The sequence below is a fragment of the Rhinolophus sinicus genome, linkage group LG11 (genome assembly GCF_036562045.2).
Source record: "Rhinolophus sinicus isolate RSC01 linkage group LG11, ASM3656204v1, whole genome shotgun sequence".
NCBI lineage: Eukaryota > Metazoa > Chordata > Mammalia > Chiroptera > Rhinolophidae > Rhinolophus > Rhinolophus sinicus.
This window is the reverse complement of record NC_133760.1, coordinates 20,779,590-20,799,140: the sequence shown is the minus strand read 5'-3', so window position 1 is coordinate 20,799,140 and position 19,551 is coordinate 20,779,590. Positions and strand designations below refer to the sequence as shown.

The following is a 19,551-nucleotide window of genomic DNA, read 5'->3' as shown; positions in this document are numbered from 1 at the left end:
TCCCGCATCCGGACGGGCGGACCTGCCTGTGTGCGCCTGCGCGGCGGTTGCCGTGGAGACCAGGGAAGCGTTGGGCTACTAACGTCCTGGGCTCCAGTGGCGGGCAGGGAAGAAAAGCCGGTCCTCCCTGGCGCGGCTGAAAGCCACAGTGACTCCGCTCAGCGAGGCTCCCCAGGGCTACGGGGTGTTCGGTTTTTCCAGAACCCTTCGGTGTTCGGAATAAACATGCACCCCGAGACTTTGGAGCCCGCGGCGGAGGGGCCGGAGGAGCAGGACTGCGTGCAGCAGCCCGGCGTGGAGCAGGGCGTGGAGGAGTCTGCGGGTGACCACGGGAACGCAGGCCAAGGAGACCGCAAAGAAGGTGCCGACCGCCGCCCCAGGGAGGCGAGGGGGGCGACGGGCTGACCTCAACACCACCTACCTGCTTCACAGCCAGCAATAACGATAATAATAGTAATAGCAGTAGCGGCCCACACTTATTAAAGGACGCCCGTCAAGCTCTCACCGCATTGGAGCCATACACCTGCCCTCTGCGGTAGGCACTCCTCTCCCTGTTTCATACAGATGAGCAAACTGACACTTAAAGAGGTTATAGGACTTGCTCCAATCAGATTACCCTCAGCCAGTCAATGACCACAGAGACTCCCACCTGGATAGTCGGACTGCGGAGCCGAATCCTTAGCCCACACACCATTCTTTCAGAGCCCAACTTTTTTTGTGTTTTGAATGTATCCCTTTATGGCTATGACTATGTAAGATTAAAAGATATCTCGGCAGGACATCCTGAGTGAATTTGCAGCATCCAGTCCAATCAATGCCTGACCCACGGTAGAGAGTGAATGAAGAGCTGGTGGTTGTGGGGTCAGCCGGTGAGGCCCTGCCACTGTTTCCCAGAATGAGCATAGAAAACAGGCTTCAGCCTCTGTTCCCACTTAGCTTGGGTCCCTAAAGGAAACATTTTAGTGACTAAAGGAACTAATTGATTTGTGTTTCGTTTTTGGAACACAGTCAACAAAAATATATCTTGAGCATGGACTGTCCAGACAAGCCCTGTATGAGGAGCTATAGGGAAAGCATGTTGCTCTGTGGACAGCCACTCATGCTGGGTTCAAATTGCGGCTCTGCAACTGGCCAGTTTTGTGGCTGTTGGCCCAGCGCTTAACCTCTTTGTGGTGCAGTCTCCTGATCTGCAAGCAGGAATAATTATACTTAGAGTTTCTGGCACACGGTGGGCCATTAATGGTAGCATTTGTTATTAATGTAATCAATTGTTATATACATTGAGCACCTATTCTTTATTTCACAAACCTTTATCTAGTGTTTCCTGTGGCTGAGCATTGTAGGCAGTGGGAAATGGGGAAGTGTAAGACAGTCCCACACACCCAGGGTGTAGTAGACCACACAAACACACTGACAGCAGAAGCCAGTGGCCCTTAAGACTAAGTGCATTTGAATTGGCCGATTTTGGTTGACCTTTAAAAAAATTAAGTGCATTTGAATGTGCTCATTTCCACCATTTTTGTTTCTTTTTTTTCCTTTTGAGAACTTTAAGAAGAACAGAGAACATTATAACAATCACGCATGTATCGCCAACCAAACTGAAAATGATTAATATTTCTATCATGTTTATTTGAAGTATTTTTTTACTTGAAGTCTTTTTTAATTAAAGAAATAAAACATTTCAGATAAACTTAACATTCCTTCCCCTCCCCCCTCCATTCCTAGTCTCATTCCCTTCTCCCCAATGCATAACATTGGTTTGTGTGTTTTTAATTAATATATAGTAACTTATGCTTATTATGAAACTTCTTGCTTTTTTCACTCCATGTATGTTTCTTAGAATTAACCATACTGGTGATGTAGCTCCAGTGCATTCTTTTCAAAGGCAGAATAATAATCCATTGTTTTATTTAACCAGTTCCTATGGATGGACATCTGCCTTGTGAGGAGTTTTTGGCTGTTACAAATAATGTAACAGAAATGAATAACTTTGTGCACGTCTCCTTGTTCACCTGTACAAGAACTTTTATAGAGGACCTACTTAGAAGTGAAATTTCCATAGTCCTTAGGAGGCTTTAAAAACTGTTATACATTTAAAGAGAACTGGTGTTCCCTACTAAAAGCAGACAGTAACCAATCAAGTTGAAATGGGGGGAATTTTTAAATACTTTTCTTGATCTCCACAGACCCAATCTCTTATTTTACAGAAATTAATGATCCTAAGGAAACATGTGCAGGTCCTTCTGACGCATCCTACCAAAGCGAGCAGAAACAGAGTGGTGACAGCAGGTCACATGGTTGCTTAGAACACCAGAGAGATGACAAGGAAAATTATGGCCCCAGGTATGTGGGAATGATCCTGCCAATTATAGCACATATTTGCCCAGTAAGGGAGATGGTGTAATCACCCCTTTGACAGATAAGGAAATTGAGGTTCATGGAGATTAAATAGCCCACTGTCTGTAGTAGTGGAGTCAGGACGGCTGATTACACTATTAAAAGTATTCTTATTAGAACATATGTTGCAATTTTTACAAATGCTGAAAGTAATATTAGATGAGGCCCTGAAAGCTATACAAAAAAAAAAAATGAAGAACTTAAAATAGTTATCAGGTACATAACATATTGTGGAATTTGGGGAAGGAATGGATGTGGTAAAGAATTTCTGGAATATATTTTAGAGCTGACAAACTCAAATTTCTCGTTCATGTTTTTCATTTAACAGAATGACTAAAAGTTTCCTGCAAAAACTCTGCAAGCAACACAAGCTTTATATTACCCCAGCATTGAATGATACACTGTACTTACATTATAAAGGTAGGGATCTGATAGAGGAGATGGTCTCATGTCAGGCAGAAAGACTGATGTTATAAAAAATTACTTGTGGGGCAGGGAATCATCTGGAATTCTCACATTATATTGAAGTAGAAATTTCAGAGTTTAGTGGAGGTTTACAGAAAAGCAACAATATTTCTCTGAGCAAAGAGTCTTACCCGACTAGAATTTATAAAGGGGTCACTGGCTCTATGCATATGAGGGAAACACATTGTTATCTTTTATTTAAGATTTCCATAAACTTAATAATTTTTCGAGCCAGAAGCTAGTTGTAAATTCTTTGGGCTTCCGAGGGATGTGTTGTAAAGGATTCAAAACTGGCATAGAAAACAAAGGATGAGGGTCATGGGGTGCCTCTCAAAATGGAGAAGCATGAAGAGTGGCATCCCTGAGGGCTCACGTTTGGTGTCCAGTATCACATATAAAAGTTCAGGTTCATAGACAGAGCTATTTCTCCCAATGCTAAAGAGAGTGATAGCGCCCAGTCTGGGCTGAATGGCGGATGCTCTACTTGCCTCCTAAGTCGTCTACGTGTTCATTTGTTTACTCAGTAAGTGTTTACTGAGGGCCTTCTGTGTGCCTGGCACTGTCCTGGTGCTGGAGACACAGAGATGGATGCCGTGACGATGGCTTCCTGGTGTCCTGGGGGACCAGGCAGCCCCTGGGAGGGGCCCCGGCCAGGAGGCCCAGCAGCACAAATACCTTACCAGTTCGGAACGACTCCCAATGGTCACCTTACCTGCACGTTGTCTCTTCCAAAATGCTCCATCTGTTTTCTAGGGGTAGCGGTGAGAAGATGACGTAGAAGGGCAGATCCCGGGGGGTCAATATTTAATAGGTGGGAAGAAGAAAGGAACCCACTGGGTTGGACCAAGTAGAAGGATTCCGGGGTTAGAACAAGGAGAGAGGTGTGCCCATATTATCTACCACTGTGTAACAACGTACCCCCACACTTAGCAACTTAAAACAAATTTTCATCTCACACTGTTCCTGGGGGCCATGAACCTGGGAATGACTTCTGCTGGGTGGTTCTGGCTCAGTCTCTCATGAGGTTGCAATCAAGCTGTCAACTGTTTCTTTTCCTAACTTTCCATTGGGATCCCCAAACTGAAAAATAAGAGCCACAGTTTGCATTAGCGTCAGGCGTAGCTCGATCCCAGTATTCGTAGTGCTTCTTCACGAGGCTGCGCTCTCCTTTTTTGGCCCCACTTCCCTCTGATTCAGCTTTTTTCCAATGGAGCCAACCATACGCCCCAGGATTCACCAAGTGGGCCCCCACTAGGCTAAGCGTGACCAACCCCGAATAAATCACTGTGACTCTGAGAGCCACGGGGGTAGTTATCAGAGAGGATGTTCCTCGAAGAAAAGTGGCAATGGTGTCCCTAGAGGAAGAAGGCGTGGATATTAGGCAGGGAGGCAAAAACCACGGTGATCCCTACGTTTCTTATCTGCAGGGAGTTTAATCGACACCCCGTTCCTTCTCGCTAGGTTTCAATCGCATTGAGAACTTGGAAGAGTACACGGGACTGCGCTGTCTCTGGCTGGAGTGCAACGGAATACAGAAAATTGAGAACCTGGAGGCCCAAACCGAATTGCGTTGCCTCTTCTTGCAAGTGAACTTGCTTCATAAAATCGAGAACGTAGAACCTCTGCAGAAACTGGATGCTCTTAACCTCAGCAACAATTACATCAAGACCATTGAAAACCTCTGTGAGAATGCCCCACAAGGGGTCTTTCTAATCGCCATTATGTCTACCATTTTCCCCTGGGGGAGGTTCTACAATGTTATGTGATAGTATGGGCAAGAAACAGTTTGATACCTTTGTTGCTTACTTCTGCTGACTTCCCCTTCCAGCCTGTCTGCCTGTCCTGAACACGCTCCAGATAGCGCACAATCACTTAGAGACGGTGGAAGATATTCAGCATCTAAAGGAGTGTTTGAAACTTTGCGTCCTTGATCTTTCCCACAATAGGCTGAATGATCCCAAGATCCTGGGCATTCTGGAGAGCATGCCCGATTTGGTAAAACACACCCCCAAAACATGCATTTTTAAAGTGTTCTTTCCATAGCAAATCTCTCTTCTTTCTTCTGCTTCATTCCGCCCTCCCAACCTCTCTCCTTCCTTTCTTCCTGCCGTCTTTCCTTCGTTCACACTCTTTTCCTCTTTGTATTTTTAGCTGGAATATATTAAATGCCAGATGCCCTATCATTGCACCCACAGATCTTTCAGTGTGTATCTCTGACAGATAAGGACCCTTGTTTAGCAAAATAAAAATACTATTATTCTATCTAACATGTTATAATAACTACATCTAATATGCAGACCATGTTCCGTTTTCCCCCTTTGTCTCAAAAGGGCATTTTGACCATTGGCTTGTTTAACTCCAAACCAGATCTGCATATGGTACTTGGGTTATCTGTCTCTCGAGTCTCTTGATCTCTCACTGTTCCCCTTCCCGGTCCCCCACCCCCATCCACCCCATTAATCTGTTGAAGAGGCTGGATCCTTTCTCTGGCAGTGTGCCACGTTCTGGAGTCGGTTGACTGCATTCTCATGGTGTCATTTAACAGGTTCTGCTGTACCCAGTATTCCTTCTAAAATGGTAACGGAGCCAGGTGCTTCATCAGATCCAGGCTCAGTCTTTAACTTTGGGGTGAGGTGTTGCGTCACATCCTGCGGCCTGTCATAGCTGGTGGCCTCTCTTTTCCTAACTTTGAGATTGATTAGTGGACTCAGGTGTTGTCAGCCTGATCCAGCCATTATGTCCCCCATCGAGCTTCCTCCCAGTTGTGTTAGCAGCCACTGAGAAGCATTGCCGAGATGCCTTATTTCATTAGGGCACACGATGATCATTTTCTAATTCTCTTATTCCCTCTGCATTTATTGGTTGGAATGTTTCTACAAAGAAGAGTTTTCCCTCATCTACTAATGGTTCCCTAATATCTGGTTCATACAGAAAAGACCGGGATAAATATCTGGTTCTTTCTTTTTATTTATCAGTTTTCAGAGAAATGAGTCAAGAACCTAGTAACAATCAATAGTGACAATGACGGGTTTTTCTTTGTCGGTATCATTATGAACTCACGGATTTATATACATACAGTAATTGAGGTGATTTAACCCTTGCTTTCACTTTAATATTGGATGTTCAAATGGTCCCATCTTCAGGCCTGTGACAACTCTCCAGGTGGCACCCATGTCCTTTTCACTCAACCCCAGTGGCCTTTGATGGCTGCCTTGCCTTTTAGGGTATATGCATTACCATTTGTACTAGTAAAAAATATTTAAAATAGCACATAAAACCCTTGAGTTCACTGTTGACTGCTTAGAGCATGGGTAAGTAAGGAAAAAGTGAGTCAATTAAAAGAAAAATAGTTTAAGTATACTCTGCAGAGCAGACTGTTAAGGACTGTTTAGCATTGCCAGCACGTGGTGATAAAATAAAGCTGTATTATAATATGTACTTTTTTTTCCTCACTTGGCTGCCATAACAAATTACCACAGGCTGGGGGGCTTAAACAACAGGAATTTGTTTTCTCATAATTCTAGAGGTTAGAAGTCCAGAATCAAGGGGTCGGCAGAGGTGGTTTCATCCTGAGGCCTCTCTCCTTGGCTTGTAGACAGCCATCTTTTCCCCATGTCCTCACAGTCTTTCCTCCGTGTCTGTCTGTATCCTGATCTCTTCTTTTGGAAAGGATGCCCCTCACACTGGATCAGAGCTCACCATTTGTGACCTCATTAATCTTAACCACTTCTTTAAAGGCCCTCTCTCCAAATACAGTCATATTCTGAGGTGCTGGGGGCTAGGACTTCATCATATGACCTTTGGAGGGACACAATTTAGACCACAACAAAAGCAGTCTGCCTTAGAGTTTGTTTTATGATTGCTTTTCGTCTCCACACCCCCTGTACCCCTTTAGTGCCTGCACGTGGAGTACCGGCTCCTACTACCTTAGGCCCCACAGGACAGGGCACTGGACAATATGACAATAATGGTGAAAGCAGTACAAGAATGAAGTTAGGGAAATGCTAAACTAACGAATTCACAATATATGTATTTTCTCCAACAACAGAAACCACTTTAGATGTGAAAAATATTTCATCAGCGTAACTGATTTTAAATGGTTTGCCCACATGTCTTCTTAACTGTTCGCCTTCTTTGAGTTTCATAAGCAGGAGAGGAGGTGACAGTATTTAAAAATTGGGTGGGGGGTAGGGGGGGTGGCATGCCGTCACTGCTGTATCCCTGTCTCTTTCCTGGTCCCCACATGACATCTAGGAGATCTGTAGGCCTGGTGAGAAAGGCCCTCGCAGTAGATAAGCAGGCACTTTGCATCCTTTCCCCTTAGTCACTGCTTCTTCTCTGTCTAGCTGTTGTGTGTGTTTTCTTAAAATGAGTCCTGGTGGGGAGGAGAAAAAACAATTAGACTGAGATTAATTTCAGTAGGAGAGATTGGGTGAGCAAAACTCCTGTAATCGCTGCCCTTGGAAAAGGCCTCAGGAAGTGTTTTTCCAGTATTGTTCTGCAAGGCCAAGGAGACTGCCATCCGAAGCTCAGAAAAGAAAGGGCTGCCCAGTTATCAGGAACGTTCTGATGACACAAAAACAATGATACCCTCCTCGCTTCACTAATAAAGTCCTCGGGACACGATGAGGTTGGCTCTTCCTCTTGATTGATTTATTCTGAGAGCACAGCACATATGAAAGATTTAAATCACATCCACTGTTTAGTAATTAATTTGGTTCTGCCCGTCTGCTTACAGCGTGTCCTGAATTTGATGGGAAACCCGGTTATCAGGCTCATCCCTAACTATCGAAGGACAGTCACTGTTCGACTAAAACACTTAACATTCCTGGACGACAGACCAGTTTTCCCAAAGGACAGGTAAGGAAAAGAAAAGCCTTTTGATCTCATTTTAATATACAGCAGTGAAGCATGCTTATTTAATGTTCTTTTTAAAACTCTATGCTCTTTGGAGCATTTTCACATGTTGTTCAATGTTCTTTAGAAATAGGTGTAGGGCTACCTAATTGGTCATAGTAGGAAATTTCTCTATTGTTGAGCCCTTATTCATAGGTTTTGTTTTTGTATTTTTTTAAATAATCTTTTGATAAATATCTTTGTGTATAAGTCTCTGACCTCATTGCTGATTGTTTCCTTCGGATGGAATTCAACAAGTTGTGTTATCGGACTAAAAAGTATGGTTTGAGCGCTTTTTGAAGGTGCTTATAAATACTTTTTAATTGTTTTCTAGAAAGTTTGTAACAGTTTATAACTTCACCAGATTTTTCCATGAAAAAAAAAAAAAAAGGAACCCTTATCCATTAGCAGTCCCTCCCCATTTCCCCCCCTCTCCCAGCTCGTGGCAATCACAAATCTGCTTTTCTATCTCTGTAGATTTGCCTGTTCGGGACATGTCATATAAATGGAAATATACAGTCTGTGGTCTTCTGTGACTGGCATCTTTCACTTAGCATGATGTTTTCAAGGTTCATCCACCTTGTCCGTACTTCATTCCAAAATAATGTTGCAAAGTAATATTCTATTTGGATGTGCCACTTTTTATTTATTCATCAGTTGATGGACACTTGGGTCATTTCCACTTTTTGCCTCTTGTAAATAGTACTGCTGTGAATATTTGTGTGCAGGTTTTTGTGTGGGCTTTTTTTTTTATCGACTCATTTGGGTAAATACTTAGGAGGAAGATTGCTGGATTATATGGTAAGGCTATATTTCTAATTGCCAAACTGTCTCCCCAAGTGGCTGCACCATCTTGCATCCCCACCAGTAATGAACGCGAGTTCTTTGTTGTTCCACATCCTCACCAACAGTTGGTCTTGACAGTGTTTTGGATTTCAGCCATTCTAATAGGTGTGTTGTAGGATCTTGTTTTAATTTGTATTTCTCTAATGTCATATGATGTTGAACATCTTTTCATATGCTTATTTGCCATCTGTATGTCATTTTCGGCGAGGGGTGTCCAGATCTTTTGTCCACTTTTTTTATTGTTTTATTTTTGAATTTTATTAGTTCTTTGGATACAAGCCATATTCAGTTACCTTTCCGCATATATTTTCCCCCCAGTCTATGGCTTGTCTTCTCATGCTTTTAAGCTTTGCACATTTTAAAATCGTGTTGTCTTTGTATTATTGAGTCGGGAAAGTTCTTTATATATTCTAAATACAAGTCCTTTGTTAGGGATATGATTTGCAAATACCTTCTCACGTTCTGTCTTGTCTTTTTACTTTATTTATGGTATTCTTTGTGTTACAAACATTTTTAATGTTGATGGAGTCCAATTTCTCTATTTTTTCTTTCGTCACTTGTGCTTTTGGCATGACATCTAGAAGGCTTTGCAAACCAATTGACTTTAGAGATTAAAATATATGTATGTTAACTTCTGTCCTTGCAGCCATATGTCCTATGTGCCTTTGGTTTGATTTGGGGGGAAAATGAACAAGTTTGGTCAGATAGTATGTTTTGCATTTACCTTTACCTGTGACCATTCAAACCTCCCTGGTTTCTGTTTATTTATCCTTCTACACAGAGCTTGTGCAGAGGCCTGGGCTAGAGGGGGGTATGAAGCTGAGAAAGAGGAGAGATGTCAGTGGGAGAGCAGAGAGCAGAAGAGGATCACGGACAGCTTGGAGGCCTTGGCAATGATCAAGCGGCGGGCTGCAGAGAGAAAGCGGCAGAAAGAGAGCCAAGAGACAGGTACATGCTCAAGACCAAGATGCTACCCAGAGCTCTGTGTAGATTAGAAATCCAGGCTGTTGACCTCAGTCTTTCATCTCTGGGTTTTGGTTGGGGGGGGAGTGGGGTTGGACCATTTACTCACATACCTGCAGATCCAGTAGCACTGGGCGTCTCCAAACTGCTGGGCAGTGTAAAACCCAGACAAGTATGTGTAGTTTCAAACCACTTCCAGTGATTAAAACACAATTTGTTAAAATAACCTCAGTTTTCCAAAATAAATGACATATTAGTTTTCTATGACTGCCATAACAAGTTACCATAACTGTAGGGGCCTAAACAACACAAATTTATTATCTTACCACAGTTCTGGAGCTCAGAAGTCTGACACGGGTCTCCCTGGGCTAAAATCAAGGTGTCAGCAGGGCCGGGTTCCTTCTGGAGGTCCCAGGGGACTTTCTGATTCCTTGTCATTAAGGAAGACAGTTTGTTTTCCCCATTCCTTGGCTCATAGCCCCTTCCTCCATCTTCAAAGCTAGCAACACAGCATCTTCAAATCTTTCTCTAGCTCTGACCTCCTGCCTCTCTCTTTTGAGGTCCCTTGTGATGACATTGGGCCCACCAGCATAGTCCAGGATAATCTTCCCATCTCAAGGTTCTTAATCTTAATCACAGCTGCAAAGTCCCTTTTGCCATGTGAGATCACATAGTCACAGCTTCTAGGATTAGGACAAGCTTTGTGGGGCCATTGTTTTGTCCACCGCAAATGAATATTCTGACCTCCTATCAAGGCAGCATGGTATTGTACAATACCATAAATAAAATAAAATCACCAGCATGTGTACTGGGGGCTCCGTCAGTGCTCTTTATGCCTCATTTGAATCAGAGGGTTATGGTAATCTTGATTTTTTTTTAATTGCTATTAAGGTTTTTCATGACTACTATTGCTCCTTTAATCTCACATTTTTCTGCACACAGAAAGGTCTCACCATCCATTTAGTTGGGGGGGCACTCATAAATAAATAGGTTTCTGTACATAAACCTCAGGCCCAGATACACACACTTAGATACACGTGGAATGAGCAGGCAGACACTGTCAGAAATCCCACCAGAGGGAGAAGATATGATTCTGCCTCCTCCAAGGAGCCCAGTATCCCTGGGGAGGCAAAGAGGAGTGCCAGATACCCGGATGTAGAATTAGGTTGTCAATTGGGAAATCAGACAAGGTTAGCTGGGCTGGGTGGGAGCATATCAAGTAGGGCCTTGGAAACCAGCTTTGACATGGCAGGTGACAGTAAGTCGTGGGCTATGAAGGCTAGACAGCGGTCAGGAAACAGTGTTAGTGGCATGAGCTTGGTGGCGGGGTTGGTTGGATGAATAAGGGGTGGGGGATAAGGTGGTCCTGCACGTGGGGGAGCCAGGAAGGGAGCTGCAGCCCCAGGGCTGGGAAGAGACCTTCTGTGCAAATCACAATGGCAGGACCAGGGCAAGCCTGGGAAACATTCTTGTCCCCATGGATCCTCCGTGCTATTCTAGGATCTTGGAGTCTCTCTCTTGCCTTCCTTCCTTACCCCTCACCCCCACCATTTCAAGACGGTCTGTTAGTTTTCTATGACTGCCGTAACAAGTTACCATAAATTTAGGGGCCTAAACAACAAAAATTTATTATCTTACCACAGTTCTGGAGCTCGGAAGTCTGACACGGGTCTCACTAGGCTAAAGTCAAGGTGTCAGCAGGGCTTGGTTCCTTCTGGAACCTTCAGGGTGATGGGGCAGAACCAAGTATGGCTGCTTGCTGCCCAAAAGCCAATACCTGAGAGACAAGTGTTGGGTGGAAAGGAAAGTTTATTTTATTCAGGAAGCCGGCAGCCTGGGACGATGGTGAATTAATGTTCAAAGACCATCTTCAAAGTCTGGGACCAAGCAGAAGAGTTTTAAAGGGGAGGGGGAGTTCCAGGGAACTGAGCGAGGTCTGTGTTTCTTTAGTCACAGATAACACTTTTTCACATCAGACGCCTGGGGGGTGTCAGCAGCTGGTCACAGCTACCTTGTGGAAACATTCTTTCCTTCTGCAAAACAAACTCAAATTCTCCTTGAGACCCTGAAGTTATCTCCTGCTTGACAACGAAACAGCACATCAGCAACACAAAATTATACTATGAGACCAAAGGAGTTGAGCTAGAAGAGCTGTTAACATGTGAACAAAGGCCTAATTAAGAATTAAATTATTTAATTCTAGCTGCCAAAATACCAGGGGCACTAAAATTACAAGGAGCTAGGCTACATGTCTACTTTCAGGTTTGGCGTAAATGAACCCCTCCCTGCCCCACCCAATCTACTGCCCTGAGTCTGCTCACTCCCAGTGCCCCTGGCCAGCATTTGGTGGATCGAGGGAGGGAGTGAGTCCTGATCCAACCCCAAAGAGAGCCTGTGGGATCCTGGGGATGGTGCTCAGGGCTCCTTCACAAATAAGAGCCCCATTCCCCATTCTATACCCAGAAGAGCCAGAGTCCCCATATGTGTCTTTAAATGACACATTGTTTTTTACCTGATTACAAAATGTGAATACACTCACTACACATAGGAAACATAGACAAGCGTAACATAATTGCAGCAAAGCCACTCATTATTTCTGTGTGGGTATTTCCTGGCGTTTCCTCATACATGTAACATATATATTTTTTTTAAATAGAAAAAAGGCATAATTATGTTTGCCTACTCTTTTGCATTAACATACTATATTTTCCATAAAATAGTCATTCAACACATAAAATTGTCATTCAAAACATGTTTTTCCCCAGCTTTTCATTTTGATAGTTTTCAAATTTTCTGAAAAGCTTAAAGCATAGGAAAATGAAAAGCTGTTGTGTCTAGATCAGATGGTTTTTAACACTTACACACACACCTACACACACTTTCCACTTCTGTTGAACCATTAGAAAGTGAAGGCAGACAGTGTGGCTCTTAAACCCAAATACTTCCAAGTCCATCTCCTAAGAGCCTCCTGCATTTTCTTAATGGCTGTGTCCAGATTCCTCTCCTGGACATTTAGCTCCGTTTACTTAGCAATCATAAACAATGGTTTGATGCACACCCCCGTGGGCAATTCTTTACTGGTCCCTGACAGTTCCCCATGGTCACTCTCAGCAGTTTGCTGAGTGTCCCCAAGACACAAGACATGAGATGTGGAGATACCCTCGTCTTCCCAGAATGCTTCCCTGTTCACCTTTGGACTTCTCTTATTCAGGGGCGGTGCCAGCGCCAGACAAGACGGAGAACGTGGATGTTGATGTGCAAGGGAAGGAAGAGCCTTGTGAGGATGAAGAAAGGCAGCAGAAAATGGAGCTGTTTGTCAAGGAAAGCTTCCAGGCCAAGGATGAGCTCTTCCCGGAAACGCCAAGTCTCTTAGAGGATCTGCCTGCAGAAGTCAATGCAGAGGTTGAAGACCAGGAGCCAGGGGCTCTCCCACCTGAGGCCCCCAGGGCAGTGACCCCGGGAGCTGCCTGGGAAGGTACTGTGATCTAGAACACAGGTGCTGGCCCAGGGCCGCACTCCCAGAATCACAGCCTCGGGATCATGCATTTGTGGGACCTGGGCTGGTTTCCCCTTCTGGTTGCTGTTTCTGTACGATAAAGTACACACATCATCTCATTAGCTAGAGCAGCGTGGCCATAGAAATATAGCCATGACTACATTTTCTAATAGTCTCATGAAACAAAGTACAAAGAAATGGGTGAAACACTAACAATATATTTTATTTAACCCAATATAGCTTAAATATAATAATTTAAATCAGTATAAAATTATTAATGAGATACTTTACTTTTAGGGGGCACTAAGTCTTCCAATCCAGTATGTATTTGATACTTAAATAGCACATGGCAATTTAGATGATAACTTGTCAACGGTTAAAGTGAAATGTAGTCCTACCAAAAGAAGCAAGTTGTTTTATACTGCTTCCGCTTTTAAATTTACTTCATTAAAAATGAAAACAAATACAATTAAAAATTCAGTTCCTCAGGAGTACTGGCCACATTTCAAGTGCTCAGTAGCCCTACGTGGTTCTGCCTACCATAGCGGATAATGCAGATCTAGGAAAAGGAACCCGTCAAGTTCTAGCCAAGGTCCTTGGGTCCTGCCAACTGACAGATAACTGCAGGACTCACCTGGGATGCTGTCCTGTTGCTATGGTGTTAGTGAGGATGAGGCAGGCCTGGCACCTGCCCAGGCCACAGGCCCTTGGGAAACGGGATCATTCTGTCCCCAGCCTGAGCAACATGAGAGGTATGCTTGGGGAGTTTAGCTGGTCTGGCCCAGTGTAGTTCTCCCAGAATGGAGGTTCCCCATTGTCTGGGAGAGACCTAGAACTGCTGATTTAGGTGTTGTCATACCTACGATTCTTGCATGATCACTCCGTCCCTGTGAGTTCTTGCTTTGAGATCACACCTGGTCTAGCAGTAGAGTTTTCCATGAGTGAAACTGGCCTTCGCCTCACTGAACAAAGGGCACATTTCAAAAGGAGTGGCTTAATTGCAGCATCTGAGGTCGGGAGACGGAGACAAAATCCAGATCTCTGTTTCCAACATGCATGGGTACACAGTGAAGGCCACGGCTTCACAGGCTGTCTTGTTTAGGTTTCTCAACTTTACAAGCCAGATGCTATCATCATTGCCCCATTTTATGGAATTGGAAACGGAGGCTCAGAGAGGTGAAGTAACCTGTTCCAAGTTGCAGAGCAAGTAAATGGTAGAGCTGTGTTGTGGGGCTGGGGTCATCCAAATCACCCACAGAAGCCCTGTCTGCATACTTCCTTGTTTCATCCTAAACTGGTGCCCCACTGTGGCTCTCTGAGTCAGGCTGGCTATGGTCATTACTCAGGTGGCACACTCTGGCCCTATGTATAATGAGAAAAGTTGGGCCATTACTCTCTAATGTAATAACTGAAGCCATGAGACTGAAGAGAAAGCAGAGAGCAGGACCCAAGGATACAGCCTTGGGAAGCTTGAAAAGTGGGGGCCTGGAGGAGGAAGAGGAACCTGATCTTGATTCCATATTTATTCCCAAGTTAAGCTTGGGATCGTTTAACAGGCCTCCCTGACACTTGTGCAGTGCTCCCAGGCATGTGCCCTGAGGGACAGGCAGTCCAAGAGGGTGGTGGGTTCTGCCCTTCCCGACAGGGCTGTCACTTGACTCTCCAGCTTGCCTCTTCTCCAGCTTCCAAGCTGGCCTTTGACATTATCACGTTTCTCAGTGTCCTTGCCCATCCATCAGGCCTTTTCCAAGGCTCCTGTGTATTCTGCCTTAATTCCTGGCTGGCACTTCCCTCTCGTCTCCGGGTCCCAGAAGGGAGAAGCTCTCTCCTTTTCCCTTCCCTTCCCTTTCTTTTCTTTTTAGACATAACCCCATCCTAATCTGGGGATTCTCACAGCTCCTATCACAGGGGCTGGCCTTTCAGGCCAAGGAAAGTGTTGTCCTTCCACCGCGCTTGGAATCCATGACCTTGGCCTCGTGAACCTGACTGCTGCGTATAAAACTAACCCCAAGGTTAATTCTTTGTTGTTCCTTAGAATCGACTCCTCAGACGGTGGCCAATGAAGGTGCATCAGGAGCAGAACGTGATGAAGATCTGGAAACCATTACGCTGGACACACAGGAGAAGCTCTTCATCGATGTATGTAGATAGTTCCTTCATTGATGTATGTAAACACCGTGTTTCCCACAAAATAAGACCGGGTCTTATATTAAGTTTTGCTCCAAAAGATGCATTAGGGCTTATGTTCCGGGACGTCCTCCTGAAAAATCATGCTAGGGCTTATTTTCCAGTTAGGTCTTATTTTCGGGGAAACACGGCAGTTCCATGAGGAGATAACTATCTGCTTCACAGCTGATAAAACAGGTGATCAGATGCAAACCTTCAAAATCCTCACTCCCCTAAGTGTGGTCCTTGGACCAGCGGGCGTGGCATCCCCCAGAGCCAGTTAGAATACAGACTAGCAAGCCCCACACGGACCTACTGATCCAAATCTGCATTTTATAAGATCTCCCCAAGTGGTTCACACATGTGCACATTCAAGACTGAAAAGCGCTGCCCACGTGACTCCCCTTGAACTACGTGGTCTACAAAACTCTTGTTTTCCCAGAAAGAAACATTACTAAGCAATTCTGTCCAGCGAGCCTTACGCGTATACACAATGGTTGAGGAAATTCTGTCATCATCAGAGCCTCCAATCCTCTACGGACAGCTGCCCAGCAAGCAGTTGCTGCCATCGTCCTGGCCTGTCACTTCTTCAGCGGCTTGATGTGACTGCCCAGTTCAGCCAGGGGGTGCCCTGCCTTACGACTGATCACAGCCTCACGAACCCTCACCTTCCTGACGCTGTTCCCATTTTGGTAACAGCCTTATATGCTTGGGCCCAAGGAACGAGCACCTTTTATCACCACCACCCCCAGGAACTAGCGTTTGGTGGGGCAAGGAGTGGGAGGCGTTTCCTTGCACCTTTAGCCTCCTCAGACCTAGTGGACAGCTGGTATTCACGCTGTCCTCCTGGAAGGACGGCCCTGCCCCTCTGCCCGTGAGTGAGCTCGTCAGTTTAAACCCATGGGTGCAACTTTGCCCCCTGCCCACTTCCTTGATAAATTTCTAAACTGTGCTTCATTTCTAACTTCACAATTTCACGTGGCTCAGTAAGACTTAAACTGAGCACGGTCAATTTTCAGAATGGCTTTCTAGCTTTCTGGGCGTACGTACTAAGAAACAGAACTGGGCAATTAATCTTTAACGTTGAGAACCAGCTACATAGAGGACAACTAAGAGCTAATACCTACTGTTCTTACTCTTTGCCTGGCACTGTTCTAAATACATCTTGCATTGACTGATTCAACCTTCCAGTAACTCTGAGAGGTAGGTACTATTCTCATTCCTATTTTACAGATGAGGAAATTGAGAAACAGGTAGGTTAAGCAACTTGCCTAAGGCTACACAGCTAGGTGTCGGTGGAGCAAGAATACCAACCTACACAGTCTGGCTCCAGAGTTCATACAACTAACCACGCATTGGGTTGTCAGCCTCCATGCTGGACCAGTTGTTAGACATAAAGATACCAAAAAAACAACACAAAATCCTTCTAGTTTTGTGGCGGTCCAAAATATACTTATTTTATACCACAGAGTCCTGAGACTTATTTGTATATAAAAGGTGCATTGGTTTGGGCCCCATCATGTCCCCCCAGGTCACCTGGCTATATCTCCAATGACAAAGTCGAGTGGAGAAAAATGTGGAAATTCTTCAAACACGTCACGCCTTCCAAATCTCATTCAGTGATGAGATCCAGATACTTGAAATGGCAACGTGTATGTGTGTGCGCGTGCGTGCTGAGCGTGTGTGGGGCTGCCTGAGGGGTTTGCATCATTCCTCAGTTCCCCTCCACACTTTGCTTGCATAGAGTTCAGGCTTCCTGGGCTATGAATGCGTCTGTTGCGTCCCTCCAATGTTCAGAGTGTGAGTGCCCTCCTGGTGACAAGGGCTCCTTTGATCTTTCAGGACCTACCTGACCTGGAAGATGTTGATACAGGCGAATCTCTGCAAGGCCAGGACAAGGTAATAACACAAGCTTTCCCACAACCAGCATCATTCCACTTTCACTTCCAGTCTTCCCACTTACAAAGTGTATCTCCTTACCTTCCAAAGTGCTCTTTGTGCTGAAAGCATTGCGCACCCCTTATATTTTCACTTTTCAAAAGGAAATGTAGCTGTTGGCTGTTGCTCACTTCTTCCGGGTTTTATGATTAACCACTTGGGTTTTCTTGAACATATTTTATCTCTGATTTTTAATAACTAGGCACTTACATCATTACCTGACATTTTTCTGCCCTTCCGATGTATTTATATGTTCATCCTATGACTGTCTACACTAAAGCAACACAGAGAGAGGGAAGGACAGATGTGGGGAGGAAGGAGGCGTATAAGAGGCACAGTGGGGAGTTCTCCCAACGTGACCTGACCCTCCTGCCCACAGCGTTACTGAGTATCCCTGTCTGCCAGACCCAGGCCCTTAGGGAGAGGAAGTGTAAGACAACCTGTGCTCATCACTGAGGAATGGCACAGACACGAGCCACAGTTCCCATGGGGCCTGACCTCCAAGGGGACTAAGTCCAGGTGGCAGGATGAGGCTTATGCCAGCCCGAGGCCAAGCCTCAGAGAGGAGCCCATTCAGGGACCCGGGAAGGGTGCAGGTGTTGGAGACCCAACAGAGAGTGGGAAAGAAGTGCAGACATGGCTATAGAGCTCACCACGACTTTGGGGCTCAGAAACAGCTGGCCAAGGGTGTCCATCCCCCGGCCTAACTTTCCAAGGACAGAATGTGCTACTCCCTCGGGCCTTTCTTCTATGTGGCAACAGAGTATCTTGTGCTAGATGAAGGTGGAATTAACATTGTGCATTTTAGTGACTTGTGAAAACAGAAATGTTCAAATACATCTTTTTTTAACAGACAACGTGCTCTCCAAAGATTACAGCCATCTCGAGCTTAAGTGATGACAGTGACCCTGAGCTGGACTACACCTCAGGCTCAGGACTGGGAAACACGTCCACAGACACCCTGTCAAATATATTCGCAATCTCCAAGGACACCTCCAGGAAGGCTGAGACTCCCTTTACACACATATTTAAAGCAGCAGCAAAGAGGGACTTGGAAACCCAAAGCAAAGAAACCAAGTGCCCAGGCCCGCTGATTCAGGAGCTCAATGACGACGAGCCTCCAGGCCACCTACCAATGTCCCCAACCTGCAAAAGGGACGCCGCACCACCCCTCTCCAGGGAGGATGGGGACAGTGATCTACTTTCGGCCTCTCCTCCAGGTAATGCCACCCCACTCTCAAGAACACAGGGGCTGAAAGCTTTGCCAGTGAGGAAATGAGGGTAGGCAACGGGACATTCACCCTAAGAACCCCATGTCCTTGGACTGACCCGAGATGACTGTGGTCACCTTCCGAAGTTTACGCCTCTTCGAAACAGCCACTTGCTGGCCTGAGCCGATCCATTCCGGGGCGGGTGGCCTCTCTGGGCTACTTAGGGCCGTGTAGACCTCAGTAATCTTGTTCACCGGGTGTAGATGGGGGGCTGGGAGCCAGCATTTTTCAGCCTTTTGGCCTTTCCAGAGCAAGGTTTCTGAGGCAGGGAGGGGACCGGTGGCACCACAGCTGGGAATGTGGGACAGAACGAGGGTGGCTGCAGGCTTGAGGGAATAGCCCCTCCATAGTGAAAGGCCAGAATCTGGATGGGTAACATGCAAGATGGTGCTGGTAGGGAAGGGAGGTTCACCAGGCAGGGACAGCGTCCTGAGCAACTGGCTGGGTGGACAAATGAAGCCACAAACTGACATATCAGCCCGGCCTGGTGCTGGGGGCCTGAGCACGTGACCAGGGAGATGCATTTGTGGGGGAAGCTGGCTAGTGCTTACTGATAACTAAGCAAACTGTGGCTATTTGTTCAGCAACTGCCTTGGGGACCCAAGTCAGGGCATCTGCTGAACCTGGACAATTACTGCTCTTACCCGACACTCCTCGGTAGCCAGCTTTGTCTCTGAACACAAGCTTTCGTGGTTCACTCAAGGCCTGCACATGGGAATAAGGGGGTGACCACACTTCCCAATACTGAGTCACCTTCGTTCCTCTTTAGGAAACCACACTGGAAAGGATGGAGTGCCATCTGTGATGGAGCCCAAAGCAGAGGAGCAGGAGGATATTGAATATGGCTTAGACTGAACCCCCCCGGCGGCCCCTCTGCCCTTGGCCGAACAGGAAGCCACTGCTGGTGCAGGGGGCTGGGCTCCCCTGCCTTCCCACAGTTCCTGGGAGTGCTCTGGGGCCGTGGCTGGGATGCGTGCCCGCCGCTCATCTCTGCTATGCTCTCAGCCTCTGCAAGCATTCCCCGTTCTCAGCATAGCCCATTTCCCCTGGTCATTTGTGCTGTAAACCGTGTAAGCGTAAATGTCTCATTTGATTATAAACATTTCAGTATCC

At 45.7% G+C, this 19,551-nt stretch overlaps 1 protein-coding gene across 1 annotated transcript; it reads left to right on the top strand.

Annotated features, from left to right (window-relative positions):
- The first annotated feature begins 83 nt into the window (after positions 1–83).
- On the top strand, positions 84–19,547 carry DNAAF1 (dynein axonemal assembly factor 1). Its single transcript, XM_019743734.2, has 12 exons — positions 84–361; positions 2,208–2,343; positions 2,726–2,817; positions 4,324–4,545; positions 4,691–4,857; positions 7,601–7,722; positions 9,386–9,552; positions 12,779–13,042; positions 15,099–15,202; positions 17,072–17,128; positions 18,021–18,387; positions 19,208–19,547. The coding sequence occupies exons 1-12, from the start codon at positions 226–228 to the stop codon at positions 19,291–19,293; spliced, it is 1,920 nt and encodes a 639-aa protein (XP_019599293.2). The 5' UTR covers positions 84–225; the 3' UTR covers positions 19,294–19,547.
- Positions 19,548–19,551: the final 4 nt, after the last annotated feature.

What these genes read in the sequence shown, in the direction of transcription:
- DNAAF1 (XM_019743734.2), top strand. Translation starts at nt 226, where the DNA reads ATGCACCCCGAGACTTTGGAGCCCGCGGCGGAGGGGCCGGAGGAGCAG. An exon ending in AAGGAAAATTATGGCCCCAG is followed by an intron (nt 2,344 to 2,725) that starts GTATGTGGGAAT and finishes TTCATTTAACAG; the next exon opens with AATGACTAAAAGTTTCCTGC. An exon ending in CAAGACCATTGAAAACCTCT is followed by an intron (nt 4,546 to 4,690) that starts GTGAGAATGCCC and finishes TTCCCCTTCCAG; the next exon opens with CCTGTCTGCCTGTCCTGAAC.